At 43.9% G+C, this 15314-nt stretch overlaps 1 protein-coding gene across 5 annotated transcripts in view; it reads left to right on the top strand.

The window, feature by feature from the left end:
- The first annotated feature begins 134 nt into the window (after positions 1-134).
- PITPNM3 (PITPNM family member 3) overlaps positions 135-15314 on the top strand; it is a 46650-nt gene continuing 31470 nt past the window's right edge. For 2 of the 5 annotated variants that reach the window (XM_063402999.1, XM_063403000.1), the window contains exons 1-3: positions 2070-2215; positions 9870-9965; positions 15085-15192. In XM_063402999.1, the coding sequence (XP_063259069.1) occupies positions 2179-2215; positions 9870-9965; positions 15085-15192 (241 nt within the window). In that variant the 5' untranslated portion in view covers positions 2070-2178. Of the gene's footprint in view, positions 1526-2069; positions 2216-9869; positions 9966-15084; positions 15193-15314 lie in introns of those variants that run through there. The other 3 variants (XM_063402997.1, XM_063402998.1, XM_063402996.1) reach the window with 3 other exon arrangements.

The following is a 15314-nucleotide window of genomic DNA, read 5'->3' on the forward strand; positions in this document are numbered from 1 at the left end:
ATTTCCCTCTGAATCCATTTGGAATAGTACAATATATTCTATGATTCTATATATTCATGGTCTTTCTCTAGGATTGCTTTCTTTGGTGGCTTAGTGACACAGTAGCACCTTTGCGAAAGCAATCCTTGGTAAATCTTTTAAACAGGACTTGCGTCCAAGCAGAGGCAATGTGGCTTGAGGGCAAACTACAGCATGTAGTAGCAGTGTCACACATCGCTGGGGGAAGGTGAACCATAGTTTACTTGTAGGTGGCTCTGGAAGTGGGGGAACTGCTGAGTGTTCTGGCTATCTATTCCACTTAAGGCTCAAGCAAAACCACTTAACTGGCCATGTTCGCAGAGGTATTTGCTGTGGCTCTTGAATGTGCTGCTAAGCAGTACCCCTAGCAAATAATGTAATTATCTTTAAACCTACCAAGCTACTGTTGACACAGAGCCTGAAAGTTGCTTTAGGACTCGGTTGCATTATGTTTGCTCGGTTCTTAAATTGTAGGATTTTTGGGGCAAAACTTGTTCACTGCCCTTTATTTGTGGTGTTCTGATACACTGTAGTAACATACAATCCCTCCTAAGCTCTCTGTCAGCCTCCTCCCATGATTGCTACAAGAAGGGCTGCATTTTAAGACGTTCCTGAAGATGAATTTCTCCCGCTTATTGGGCATTCTGGAGAAGTTCGCTTCTCTACTTTTAGAGACATACTGCTAGTGAGGCTCTTGAAGAGGAACCCTGCAAGTTCCCTAATTCAGCTTTCAGCAGACTCTAAGCCATTTGCCTATGGGTGACTTAAAATGTAGCTTTGCAGTTGTTTAGCCGCTAACATTGACACGGGCCCTGGCAACGGCCGAAGGAATTTTGCGGCTAAAATCCAGAGCAGCCACTCGCAGGAGCGGCTTGGCAGGGTCAAGCACCACGGGCCGGGGTAGGAACAGCGCCACTCGGCCTCCGGACAGCTGAGGGCGGGAGCCGGGCACGGTGCGAGGCAGGAGCGGGCGCGGGTCTCAGCCCCCTCCTACTCTGCGCGCTCGCAGCTCCGAGGGGCGCCAAGCCGGCGCGGGGGCCGCGAGCCCTCCCCGGAGGCGTGTCGTGAGGGCTGCGGGCGAGGCGAGCTCCGGGCTGAGGGTCCTTGCCGGCAGCGGCGAGGCGAGACCCGCCGCCGAGCCCTTGCCCGGGCCGGGGTGCTGCTCGTACCTCGCGGCCGCTTTCTCCAGGCCGTGTATGCGCAGCCACGTCCCCGTGCTGGCTCGGCGCGGCCCGGCCCCCGCTCTCCGCGGAGCCGCTCGCTGCGCCTTTAGCGACGGCGGCTGCGCCTTTAGCGGCGGGCGGGCGGCACCGGGCGGCGGCGGCGTCGTCTCCCGGCCGCGTCTCTCAGCGCCGAGGGCAAGGGGGTGGCGCGGGGCCTCTGCTGAAAGCCCATGGGGCGCCGGAGAGCAGGGTGCGGGAGCGCCCAGCGGGCGAGCACCTGACACGGCTGAGGACGGCTTGGCTGCGAGCGGGCAGCGCTGAAATGGCGAAAGCTCCACTCCCAGGTAAGTGCTGAGCCCGCGCAGCGCAATGAGCCAGTCCTGAGGGGAGAGCGAGGCCCCTGGGGTGGGATGGGACGGCGCCGAGGGGAGCGCGGGGCCCCGGGGGCGCGGCGGGGGTGAGGCTCCGGCGCGTTCCCCGCCCACCCGCTGCTCCGTGGCGGTTCCGTCTCCGCGTCCTTCGCCGTCGGCCCCGCGGAGCAGTGAACAAAAACTCGTGTGGACGAGGCGCGGGTACATTTGACCTCGTCGTCGGTATCGAGCACGGCCCGCTCTGCCTTCGGCGTCCGCATCTGCCGGTGCCGTGGTCGCGGCACGGCCGTGCGGTTCTGCGGGGGCATCGTAGGCGCCCGCGCCCGTCGCCGCTGCCCGGCCTCCTCCCCGCGCTCCGCCGGTGCGGGTCCGGGAAGGGTCTCTCCCAGCTCCCGGGGACTTCCGTGGCTGCCGCCTGGTCGGGCCGGTGCTCGCTGCCTGCCACTAGGGAGGGACAGACCGAGAGGCAGCAGCCGTGTTCGGAGAACAATACAGGTGTGCTGCTGGGTGGGATTTGACGAAAGCTGCGCCCTGCCTTGCCTATTCACGTAACTTGTGCTTCCGCTGGAGCCTGAGCAGTGTGGAGGTTGGAGGTCGGTTGCTGGGGCTGAGACCAGGGCTTGAGGATGTCCTGTGCCCGGTGGCAGGTGCAACCTGAACGAGGTAGCATATATTCTGTGTGCACGAAGGCTAGAACAGATGAGAGTGCAGTTGCTGATGCAGAAGTGGTTTTCTTCTAGGTTACATGCAGAACCAATTGCTGTTGTAGGTAAAGGCCTAACTGTGATGACTGAATGGTCAGTATGTGCCACTTGCCTGGTGTATGAGTACCACATCTGGACACAGCTTTACAGCAGCATGACAATATTAAAGCTAAACCCAAAATGATTTTTTTTTTTAATTCCAGCACTGTTTATTTCTTTTCTCCCCCAAAAGAGGCGTGGATTGATGGCAGCCCAGAGATACAACAATCGGGAACATGAGAGCATTAATAATTTCAGTGGATGCAAATATAGGATTGAACTAAATGTTTCTTTTCTGTCTTTGGAAGATGAAGAAGTAATTAAATGGGGGAAAAGTCTCATGTTTTTTTCTTTGGCATTAGTTTGCAGTCCTTTTAAGTTTGATGGGAAAATAAGAGGGCATTGCTTTTGCTTTCTGTGATACATGAGTAGTGAGGCCTGTAATACATAGTTTGTGTGTTCAAATACAATTTTGCACAGGTATTTTAAGGCATAGTACTTGTCTTGGATGTGATTTCACTGACAAAGTATGTATTTTGAAAGAAGCTTTGTGATGTCACTACTTATGCAAAGAAAAGTAAGAGCAGACCATTCACAAAGGAGGTCTGGAAGAAACTATCTGGTCTAGGCCTAGGGAAAATGTGCTGCTTTTATAAACTGAGCCTACTGAGTTTATCAGTGTGAGCTGCAATATGTACAAATATAAAACAGTTGTTTTACTTGTATGTATCCTACCTTGCAGCCCTTGCCAGTGCTGTAGCCTTACACCAAATAGAAAGGAAGACCAAAGTTGTAGTGACAATGTGCAGTTTGCTCACTGTTGAATGACAGGTTGCTTGTAAAGCACTTTTAGACCTGGTCCACACTTGACTCATTTGAGTAGCCAGATTCACCTATTGAACTCCAGACATTAAGCACTTGAAATAGTCTCTGGTGGAAATGCTTGAGCATTTGCAAGAGTGTCGACTGTAAAGCCACACAGAGACAATTGCACATGTCCCTGTGGGAGTGGTAGCGTGTCTGCTCTTCAGAGCTGACTTCATTTTTAACAGAGCACAGTGACTCAAAAATGCCAGAGCCTCCTCAGAAAGCCAGAATCTCTGCACTAGGAAAGTTGAGACTTTCAGATATGTTGCAGGCAGTCCACCTACAGTCATTGCAGGAAAAGGTTAGAGAATAATCATATCTTCTCTGATTTTGGGGAGTCAGTTTAGAGGAGGTGATGACACTGCAGAGAGGGAGGGTGAAGTTAACTTCTGCTGTGAGGAAGCTGGCATCTGAAGTATCAAGAAACAGCTCTGGGAGATGTACCATGTTCACAGGAACGTTTGATCTAAGATTTGAAATCTGAACAGTCATGTTAAATCTCTTTTCTCTCTTCTTCCACCTCACTAGTAATCCTGTAAAGCGCAAGATGGCAAATGTCACTGGTACCTTAAAATAGGGGCTTAAAGGCCTGCATGGCTTAGTTTCTTGATTTGTTACCTGAACTCAATATTCAAGTACATGCCCATTCTTACCATCTGCTGCAGAACTGCCAGTGGAGGCATATACAGAGTAGACAACCAGGGGTTTCTCACTGTGAAATTGCTGTGAAATGAAGGACATTGAATGAGAAATGGGAGAGAGGAGCTGGTTGTGTTGGACTTCTGACCACAGTTGCATCTGGATTGCTCCATCAGTTAGGTCTTTTACTTCTTGACAAGAGAACCTGCAATTTGTGTGGACTTTTTTCTGTCTGTAACTGTGTCTGGCTTTGACAGCTGTGTATTTTGACAAGGGAACTTGACATCTTGACTTGACCTTCCACTTTTTTCTTCCCCATCCCCTTTGGCCTTTTATATTGTCTCTGCCCTCCCTCTTGCCTCCCACGGTTATTTTTCTCCCTCTCCTCCTTTAGCCTCACAGTTTTGTAGGCCTCCCAGTCCATGTCGCCACTCAGCCTCTTCCTCTGAGTGTGTTTCATTTCAGCTTCAACTGATTTCATTTCAGTTCCAGTCTCTGATGCAGATTCATTCTGTGATTTTGGATGAGTTCTATGTGGCCCTGCTATTAATGGTGGCATATATGGTTCATCTTTTTTGGTGGCCGGTGGGTAGGCAAGGACTTCCTCTGATTAGCATCTCCCTCTGTCTTGTATGATTTCCTGAGTCTTAGGAGTGCCTCCAGTAGTTAAATTCCCATCCTTGTAACGTACTTCTTCAGTTTTACATTTTCCAAATAAGAAATAAAACATAACTAAAAAATAATAGTGGGTGAACTTGCCCTCCAGTAAGTCTTAACTGCATAGTCACTAGGTAACACTGTGTGGGTAGCTCAGTTAAATCACTTAATGGATAGGCAAGAAGCATCTGAAACCAGCAAAACAGAAAGAAGTATTATTATGCAACAGCAGTCAGTAGCAATAGCAAAAGTCATTCCTCCTACCCAGCATCTCTATCCAAATGGAAAAATGACTTGTGCTTTTTAATTTTATTAGGAAAAATGCCCCTGACTTCAGATGGTACAACTCTAAAAGTGGAAATGTTTCAATCTGTGCAATAGTCTATTTTTTATTTTTTTTAATTGGGATTAATTCCATCCTCAATATTGTAAAAGACTGTGTAAAAGACTGAGTTTCCAGTAGCTATGAGAACACTGTGTGCTGTTTCATCTCTACCTAGGTGTGGTGATAGCATTCAGAAGTGCTTTCTTTATGATTGCCTGTTCTCTGGCATGTGTTTGTGTCTGGGCTTGATTGGAAATTGAAAAATATTACCAAGCAAAAGATGTAGAAAAAAGGCTGGGCCTGCTGCAAAGCTTGAAATCTGTGATAGTATGACACTGAGGTGAATAATATTGAATTAGTTTTACAGTAAAGCCCAGTGCTGTAATTGCATCCAATGAAAATTGCTGCTCTTATCCCAAGCTGCTTGAATGCATCTTCCTGGCAAGTCTGATGTGAGCACACCTGAGGTGGGATGGCCTCTGGAACCAGCCTGTGATGCTGCCAGTACTCAAAGGGCTGGTATGACTGGCATTTTGGTCATCCTGCTTACTGTCCATCTGTCCTGCTTGCCTGACAAGGTAGCCAGTGATGCACGCATTGGTAAGGAGAAGACGGGGATGCTGGCGTGACTCTTAAATGGAATCTTCTGGACTGAGCCTTCTGTGCTGCTACTCTGGCCTCACAAGTATGTTTCAGGAATTAATTCACCACTCTTTCATTCCCAAAGTGTATGTGTTAGCCCTGCTTCTGAAGTGCTTCTGTAAACAGTGATGTGATGACTCCAGTAATGTGTTTTTTCCAGTTGCAGTAAGTGGTTTTAAAAGCTATTTCAATGAGGAGAGGGCAGAACCAGTGAAGGAAGGTAACATGGCTGTGGTTTCACAGCAGGGCTGGGCTTACTTCCTGCTGCATTTGAAAATTATTTTTCTGCTCATTAGATCCAGTAGCAGATTCAATCCCTGTGCCTTGGCAAGGTGTGCTTAGAGGACATCATTTCCACAGGAAAATGTTCCTTCCTTTTTCAAAAGATATTCTTGTACTCTCCACACGTTTCACATCCAGGTGTATGCCACCTAAGGACCTGGGGCCTGTAGTGTGTGGTGTTGCTTTGTGCTGTCAGAATTGGTGCCAGTTACTGGAGTGGAAATGGAAAGAAGATGCCTTTTCTTTCTCCTGACTTGGTATGCATTTTAAATACTATCTTTGCTTAACAAGTAATGAAGCAGTATTTTTGGTACGGTAGCAGAACATGTGCTTACTAGTGAGCAATAGTGGTGAGCTGTTCTGTCTTAGGATGCTTGGGACTTACAGGATGAGTGTGTTTTGGACACCAGGCCTTCCAAAGGATACAGGAAAGTGATTAAAGTTGGGAATCAACAGCATTGGCTATTCAGTTTTCAGAGGAAAACCTTTGCTTCTTAAACTGTTTTTCAGAGCCTCTTCAGTCTTATTTTCCTTCTTACCTGTTTTTCTGTTTCTGTTTCCTTAGTTTGGAGAATGTTGGTTGCAGACCAGTAGGGTCGCTTTAATTCCTCTTGTGTTTTTCTTTTTCTCTTTTAGAATCACCCTCATATCACATGGAATGAAGTGTGCTCATGCACTGCTTAATGTAATATTATTGCCAGTTTGTAAAAAAAAGAATTCATTTGGAAAGAATTTGGGTTTATGCCTCCTGACCAGAGGAAGCTAGAGCTGATTCTTCTCTTACTTATACTTTTCATTTGCTGTTGATTTCTTATTGGAACTATGGTAGAACAAGCCCTGCTGGTGTTTGTGGGTGAAAGTAGGATTGGCATTTTCCATGACTGTTCTGCTCCTCAGGTCTATTTGTGGAACATATCAGAGATTGCATCATTTAGTGGGTTGTTCAGTCTCTGGATGGACAGCATTAGAAGCTGCTGATATGTGAGTGGGAACTGTTTCTTCTGCTGTTTGCTGGAATTATGTACAGTCACTAAAAACACCAAGGATGAAATTTGCCTCGCATCTGAATTAGGATGACGTGTACAGAGGTGCGGTCTGACTTGCCTGCAGCTGAAGTGCAAGTGTTGCATAACTGAACATGGAGCTATTTCTGTAGCAATTTTTAGTCAAATAAGTTGCTGGCTATTTTGCTGCTTATCACAAGAGGTTGCAGCTGATTGTGACCTGTGGCTCTTCCCCTTATGGAAGCTATTGTGCAGGATATAGATTTCAGTTGTGATCCTTACATATACATAGGGGTAAGGAAATCAATACCTAATGTGCATCACAGCACCTCCTCTCAGGTCACCAGGTCACTGATGCAGCAAAGTACCAGTGAAATTCCAGCTGTCCTTTGTTGAAGAAAAAAAAAAAACCAAGACTTTTTAAATGAGGAAAATCCCCGACCGTAATCTTAATTACAATTGCTTACAATTAGTGCTAGCCTAACTAGAGCATTCAGCCTGTGTTCATAGTGCTGCAAGGATGGCTCTGCCCTTGTCTTCTCCCTAGCTTTTACTGTGGCTCTTTGCTCAGGGCAAGCCCCTGCCAGCTCCCTCTGTAATGGGTGACTGTCACAACTTGCAGTTCTGTGCAGAGAGAACAGGTTAGATAGGAAGCTTTACTTCTGCTTCTTCTAGAAGAAAAGCACCTGTGTATTTCTAGGTGTTCTCCTTCCACCTTTTGGAAATGTTACACTTATATCCTACTGTTCCTCTGTCATGCTGCCCCGAAAGCTTATGGGGAACTACTGTATGTGCTTCCAGTTTAACTGTTGTGACTCGCAAATTGGTCGTCTAGTGTTCAAAGCATTTCTACATGCTTTCCCCTTCTTTGATCAGAAATTGTGATACCAAACAAGAGGAATGTAATAGAAGTTGCTACCCTGGGTGCAAAAATTCTGAAATCTTGCTGCTAAGAGTCAGCTGACTGATCTGAAAAAGGGTAGGTTCACTGCCATAGAAGCATAAAGTGTCAGTACCGAGCAGCTCACCTGTGTTCTGAAGTGGGGCTGGTCGTTTCATTCTCTGAAGCAAAACTATAAAATAAAATATGCAGCCGTTGACAGTGTAAATCAAGTCAGTCTAGGCAATATCAGTGTCTAATAAAATCAAGAAATGTTAACAGAGTCCTCTGAAGGTGTCCAATGCTAATCTGCAGGCTCAGAAGGAAGCAGACTCAGTAAGATCAATGTATTAGGGCAATGCAATGCAGTTCAGCCAGCAAATCAGTCTAGATGTGGAGAGTTGTTGCAGTGAGCTTTATGCAGATTTGTGCTGCTGGCTGTGGTTATGTTTAAGCTGCTTCTAAATCAAGAAGCATTCCCAGTGCAATATAATAAAACTGATGCTGCCAAGGTCTTTTCTCATAGCCAGAATTTATGCCTGGTTATTTGTGACACTTTTCCCTGCCCTCCCTTCGTATTCTACATCAAACTCCAAGGTCCCTGGAACCATGAGCTTTTTTTGTGGGGTGAGTACTTTAACTGATTTTCAGCCAGGCTAGTGGCAATTCTTTTCCAGGGCATTGCTGTTTGCTTTGAGTACCTTTGAGGTTTTTACAATTTTTTATTTTTATAGCCTCCTCCCTCCTTTGATTCTTCCTTCCTCCCTCTCTCCCTCCCTCCCTTGCTTCCTTCCTCCCTCTGTCCAACCCTCCATACAGCACTCTGGGGTTTTTTGTGGTGCCTTAGACCTTGTGTTTTTGAAATTTTAGAATGCCTGCTCTTCCACGCATTGACCCAATGCAGAGTTGTTTCATTTGAAGTTCAGAATAATGTTCTTTCTACCACTATTTTGATGACTATAGTGATGCATTTTAAGATAGATATGTGTCTGAATGGAGGGGCTCCAGTAGCTGCCTGATGTCACTGGATACATTCCCAATATGTGCTGTACTCTTGTAATGAATGCTGACTCCTTAATAACTGTTTTTAAAAAACATATTAAAATGCTATTAATTGACTATTATTTTTACTTACTTTGTAAAAACCAACTTTTTTAGCCCTATTAAAATGCTATTAATTGATTATTATTTTCGCTCACGTCTTGGCCGGCTAAAATCTGCTTCTTCCTACCACCCTTTACTTATATTTCTGATTAATTCAGCTATAGGTGGAGTAAATGAAGAACAAAAGGCTGTGACCTAGTGGCATGTTTTATCCAGAATAATACAGAAGGATGCATCCTCTCTTTGAGTTGCTCTCTTACTACTGAGAGAAGAAGAATGCTTTTGTGGCCAGGTGCTCAGGATATTAGAATCAGGTCTGATATCATCATTTGTGGAAATGAATAAAACGAAGGACACTATTCTGGTGGGTAATGAGTGTCCTTTCTACAATAGTGTTGTTAGGGGTATGGTGGATTTGATCCCTGTTTCTCCACTGATTGTGGGGAGACTTTGTTGTTAATATAAGGAATATATTTTTGCTACTTCTCTCTAGTGTTGGGTTGCTTAGATGTAAGAAGAATTCAGATATTTAGACAAGTCTGGTTTACTGACTACAAATCAGTTTGAGTATGATAATCCTTTAGGACCACATAAGCTCTCATGTTACTCATGTTACTGTACCTGTTCTAATGTGGTTTTATCTTCCTGTCTTCAAATGGCAAGCTTCAAATAAAAGCCCGAGGCTCCAGCACAGCAAAGCTCTCTGATGAAACTAGTTCAGTGTGTGAGAATTGAGTAGCTTGTCTGCAAATCTGTGAGCCAAATAAAATGGCACTTCTTTTAGAAGTTAAATTGAATTTAAGTGGGAGCTGCTGCCATGTCCTGGGGAAATGCTGCTTTGTGTCTTAGAAACAATGTGCAATTTGAGTGTTGTAATGGAACAGCCAGATGAATTCAACAGGAAAGAATTCACTTTTTGAGGTCACTGCATTAGCTTATGATTAGAATGCAGGCTTATCTTTAACACGAACTTGTTTTAATCACTTTGGTTAAGTGGAAATGTTTTTTTGCCATCCTGAGAGCTCTGGCTGGCTGACAGTTGAGATTTAAGTGTGCATGATGACCATCCTCCTGAGGCACCTGTACAAACTTCATTAATGGGTTGAGTTGGGATCTTTTCTGGAGCAGAGGACAGCATTCCCTTGAGTTAATGTGAGTCTCCTTGTATTTCCAGCTGGCTCATGCCGATTCGGTGGTGCTCAGCGGCACATGCAGAGTGTTCTCAGAGACTCTGTAGAGAGCTCCGACGATGAATTCTTTGATGCGCGAGGTGAGTACACTTTTTTTGTCCTCCCCTCTGCACTTTTCCCCCCAATTTTGCAAAAATTAAGTGAGCTCCTTCATGGGTGAACTGACAACATTGTCCTCATCAGACAAAAGCTCCATCAGTTCTTCTATCTAGGATTTGTGAATGGACCTAAGTTTACAGGGGTTTGGTGAGATGCTGGGGTGGATGAGTGAGCTGCCCTGAACTGAGTCTGGCATCAGAAGCAGCAAGATGCCACCAGTGCAGACCTCATGGGGTCTGACCCAGGTCCTTCCCAGCTCAGACAGTGTATGAGGTTACAGTGGGAGTGCTCTTGTTCACATTTCCTGCTGAAGGCCTTGAGTGTCCATGTTACTGAGGCCAATCTTTAAGACCAATGTCTTAGGTTTTCCACTCTCACAGAACTTTCACTGAAGGGCCTGGGACCTCTGCTTGTTCAAGAGACAGTGTTTGAATGTTTGTGGATTTCATCACAGGGTATTCTTACTTGGAAGGGACCCACAAGGATCATTGAGTCCAGCTTCTAGGTGAATAGCCCATATGGGGATCAAACCTGTGACTATGGCACTGTGCTCTAACCAGCTGAGGTAACTGCAGCGCTCCCTACGTCATCTGTGAGGCCCTGAATCCTGAGGCCTTGACATGCTCGGTGACATGCCAAGTTTTGTTCTGAAGTGGGAGAAGAATCTATAGGTTATGTGCATATACAGTCTCCCACCTCCAGTGGGAGACTGGGGCTCTGGTTTTGGTTCTGTTTCCAGGAACCAAACTTATGCTTATCTGACACATTTCACTTGCTTTTGCTGAAAGAGCTTTCCTTAAATATTTAAGTTTTAATGGCAAAAGTAGTCTATGTAGTCTGAAATGCTTGTAATGACAGTCGCCATCTATTTTTATAATGGTTACTTGAAATAAAAAGTAACTGCTATGTAAAGATAATGAACAACATCTGTTACTGAGCTGTTAATCTAATAACAGACTTTTAGTGAGAGATAATAATATGTGATAAATTGCCTCTGTAGATCAAAATTAAATGTGCATGGAAGATATCTAAGCATGAAGAGAATGAGAGATGATGATCTCTTCCCACTGGATATTCAATGAGAATAGGATATCCAAATTCTTTAAGGTGCATTTAAATCTTAAGCTTTAGTGAGTGGAAGAGTTGGAAATAGAAAAGATATAACTTGTGCTGATTTTCCTCCACACTGCTTTTGTGCTTTGCAATATTCTATCATGTGCTTAAAATAGATGTCTTGATGATTTCAGCAATGTTGCCAAATTCCATATGAAGCTGCAGTTGTAACTTTGAGCACCAAATCATACTTCAAATTTTTTCTCCAAAAAGAGAACTAAAATGATGATGTTTCAGACATTCTAGATGGCATCGTTTTCTTTGATGTGAATAGATCAAAAGTGTGACTAGATTCTGTCTTTGGGAGTATGATCACTTACTATGGTTGATGGAATATTCTTTTGAATCATCAAGATCCATTGTTCAGTAATGCTTTGAAGGTAGTTTGATGCCTGCATTTTTGGAGTTGGCGAGGCATGCATTGTAGACCGAGAACAAGAAATGCACTCAGAATTTGCTGGACATATTGAGTTGACACAAGTTATTTCCAAGTTTAGATTACTTGATAATTACCTTCCAAAAATGCTCTTCAAATCAAGTTTTATTTAGATAGACTTTTATTTCTTCATATCCTGTCACTGGTCACCAGAGAGGTATCAGCACCTCCCTCTCCAGGACCCACCTTGTGGAAGTTGCAGATTGCAATGATGTCTCCCCTCAGTCTTCTGTTCTCCAGAATGAACAAACCAAGGGACCTCAATCATTCCTCATAAATCTTGGTCTTGAGGCCTTTCAGTATCTTGGTTGTCCTCCTCTGGATGGTCTCTAATAGCTTTAGATCTTGTATTATGGCACCAAAACTAGACAGGACTCAATGTGAGGCTGTGCCAGAGCAAAGTGGGACAGAGTCATCTTCCTTTAGCTGGCTAGGATGCTGTGCCTGGTTGCACCCCAGGATACTCTTGGCCCTTTTGGTTGCCAGAATGCACTGTTGACTCATTCAAGTTACGATCAACCTAAACCCTCTTTCCCCAGGGCTTCTTTTCAGCCAGTTCTCCCACAGTGTGAACATCTAACCAGGATTACCCCATCCCAGGTGCAGAATCCAGCACTCGTGCATGTTAAATTTCATATGGCTGGTGATTGCCCAGTGGTCTATTCAGATCTCTCTGCAAGGCCTTACTACCCTTGAGGCAGTCCATAGGTCCTCCTAATTTAGTATCATCTCTGCTTTCTCTGTAAAAGCCTTTCAGAAATAAGTGTTTAAATGTCAGGAAAATGTGGGGGAAACCTGTCCAGGACAGAGACTGTCACTTTCACCTCCTAAAAATGAGGTAGCGTGATACCCTTTTTCTGTCTCCAGCATAACAGTTTCTGCAGTGTTTCTTGCTTATATTTCTCACCTATTCTCTGTGACTTATACAGGGTGCTTAATCAGTGTTCAGTATTCTTGCAACTGCACAGTGCAGCTGGAGTTGAGTACTGTGGGGTTTCTTCATGGGAGATTCTGGAAGCTATCCCACATCTACCCATGTGTAATTTGTATTTCATAGACAGGCTGAAGTAGGAAACAGTGGGCGCAGCAGTCAGCATCATTAAAACATAAAATTAGTGAGCTGCTTTTGTATTCTGAAAAACAACTGGGGTCAAATCTCAGTTTCTTGAACAAAGATGTTTCTGGCTGGCAGCCTTGTAAACAGAGAATCAGGCACCTGTGTTTGAGATGAAGCAGCTGTACATGTTTTGACTGTTGATTCATCTGTCATGGCTAACTACTTAATTTAGTGAAACCCATATGTAAAGGGAGAAATAATATTATACTGTTTTATGTTGCCTGGCTTTCTTTTGTTTATTCCTTTCCATGTGACATGCCATAAGTTAGGCAGGAATTTTACAGAGTCAACATATAAAATGATATTTGATGCAGGAAACCACCTTGTAATACAACTGCAACATGCCTCTGGTCAGAGAGGATGAAAATTACAGCTGAATACACCCTCACAAAATTGTCAGAATGTGAAAATCCATGGTTGACTAACATTTTTTCTCAGTTTTGAAAAGCTGCTCAGAGAACCCTGCACATTCCCATTTGGCCATTTTATCAGACTTCCAAAACACTCCCAGGCAGGCAAACACCGATCTCCCCACATGCCTGCCCCACAGCCTTTAAGGTGGAAAGAAAAATCTTCCATTACACAGCCCTGGAGGCACATGTCTCTTATTTGTTTTCAGTTCTTTTCACTGGTCTTCATGCCTGCTGCACACACCTGCCAGTGTTAAGGGCCATCGACTGTGCTGCTGCTGCTTGGTCTTCCAATGCCAACACTGGACTTTACTCAAGAAGAGCAAAGCAGGAAGACAAAATCTAGCGAAGAGAACCATTATCTCCCATTTTTATCTGTGGATAAAATGTTACACCTCTCAGCCAGACACACCACTGCTAGACTCTAAGGAGGTCTTGAGGGCTGTGTTTGTTCTACACTGCTGCTAATTTGAATGCTTTTCTATCTGTATTTATGCAGTTGGACTGAGGGGCTGGTGTAAGGCTCAGCGGGGCAAGACACTTCTTGTTACTTCAAAAAGTTGGCAGGATGAATAAGCAGTAAGGACTAAGCACAAAACATCACTGAAAATACCCATCATACTCAGATGGATTTTAAAACCACTTATTGAGGGGGGAGGGAAGAGACCAAAACCACCATGGCTCCTTCCCTTGTTCCTTACAGAACTTCAAATAAATCATCCTCTGAGAGAAAGTGACAAAAACCTGAGCAAAACGCTGTGCTAAGTGGTTGATAGTGTCTCAGGGAGTAGCTGAGATTACATCAGGTCTCAGGGGGTTTAGCTGTATCCAGCTTCTCTGATAAATCTGATAAATGACCTCTATCATTGTTTGCTTATAAAGGTATGACTTAGGGAGAGATAAGATATAGTGGTGACTGTGAAGTAATTTGTACAGTCCTTGATACATATCCATCTTTCTCCTTCTCCAGTACCAAGATCTCTCTAAAAGAGAAAGGTACATGTGAGACAACAAGAAAGAACATAAATTTTTAAATCATTTAGACACCTACTGCAAGACAAGTATTTGAAAATTATTCTTTTAGCCAGAAATGTTCTGGCTAAATTATTCTAATATGGGAATGTTTACTCCCATATTAGAGCCATTCTCTCTATGAAAGGCAGTAAGAGGACAGAATCTGACCTATTCTCCGAATCTGCCTTAACAAGTAAAGAACTGTTATTAGTTATTTTACTTATTTTTTTTCTGTGTGCTCACCCTAGGTACAAAGACCATTCTCGGTTGTATCCAGCCAGACTGAAGTGCTTTGAGTGAATTTATTCAGAAAGGATTAATGCACCCTTCTTGCCAAATAGCCATTAAATTGAAGAAAAATATTTTCCTACAGCTTCTAGGCCTGTTTGGGTTTGGGTTTGTTTTTTACAAAAGAGAGTTAATATCTGTCTACAGGTTTTGTGTTTTTACAGGTTCTGTGTTTTGTGCTTTCAGTTTTTCCTACCCCACTTCCTGAATGCGATCTCAATAAAAGAGATGCTTCTCTGTGCTGGGAGCTTGTTTCCATTCCATTATGTCTCTGTATCCCTGATGAAAATGTAAATCTTTAAGTAGCACAGGTGGCTTTGATAAAAGGGGAAGAAATGTTCTTGAAAAGTCTTGAACTGGTCAGTGTGTCCATGCTTCCCACTGCTCTGCCTTTTGAATGTTCTTCAAATTAAGAAAAATTAAAAAACCCCAAAATCAACCAACCACTCTAAGACAGTAATTATTAGAGACTTTGTTTTACAGTGGCTGCTCAAGAGAGAGAAGATTCAGACAGTCCTCTCTTTTCCATGTTTTTCCTGCACATAGTCTATGAAGTGTATAAGATCGCTATAAAGCGTATGAGTAGACAAGAAGCTTTCCTGGACACTCCTTCCCCTTGGGGGCTCTAATGAATGTTTATTTCTCTCTGGATTAATAGTTCTCACCCTTTATTTTTCTCTTGTTTGTCACAGCAATTTATTCTATTCTTTTTCCTCCTACAGAAGAGATGGTGGAAGGAAAAAGTGCTATTCTCATAGGCATGAGCCAGTGGAATTCCAACGACCTTGTTGAGCAGATAGAAACAATTGGGAAGCTTGAAGAAAATCAAGGTAATGTTTAGCTTGTATTACATAATTCTTAAGAGGTAACAAGAACATCTGACTATCAAAGCAATTACTTTTTAGATAATGTATAAATACAGAAGTAATGTCATTCTACAGCATCCCATAAT

Source organism: Prinia subflava, chromosome 8 (genome assembly GCF_021018805.1).
Source record: "Prinia subflava isolate CZ2003 ecotype Zambia chromosome 8, Cam_Psub_1.2, whole genome shotgun sequence".
NCBI lineage: Eukaryota > Metazoa > Chordata > Aves > Passeriformes > Cisticolidae > Prinia > Prinia subflava.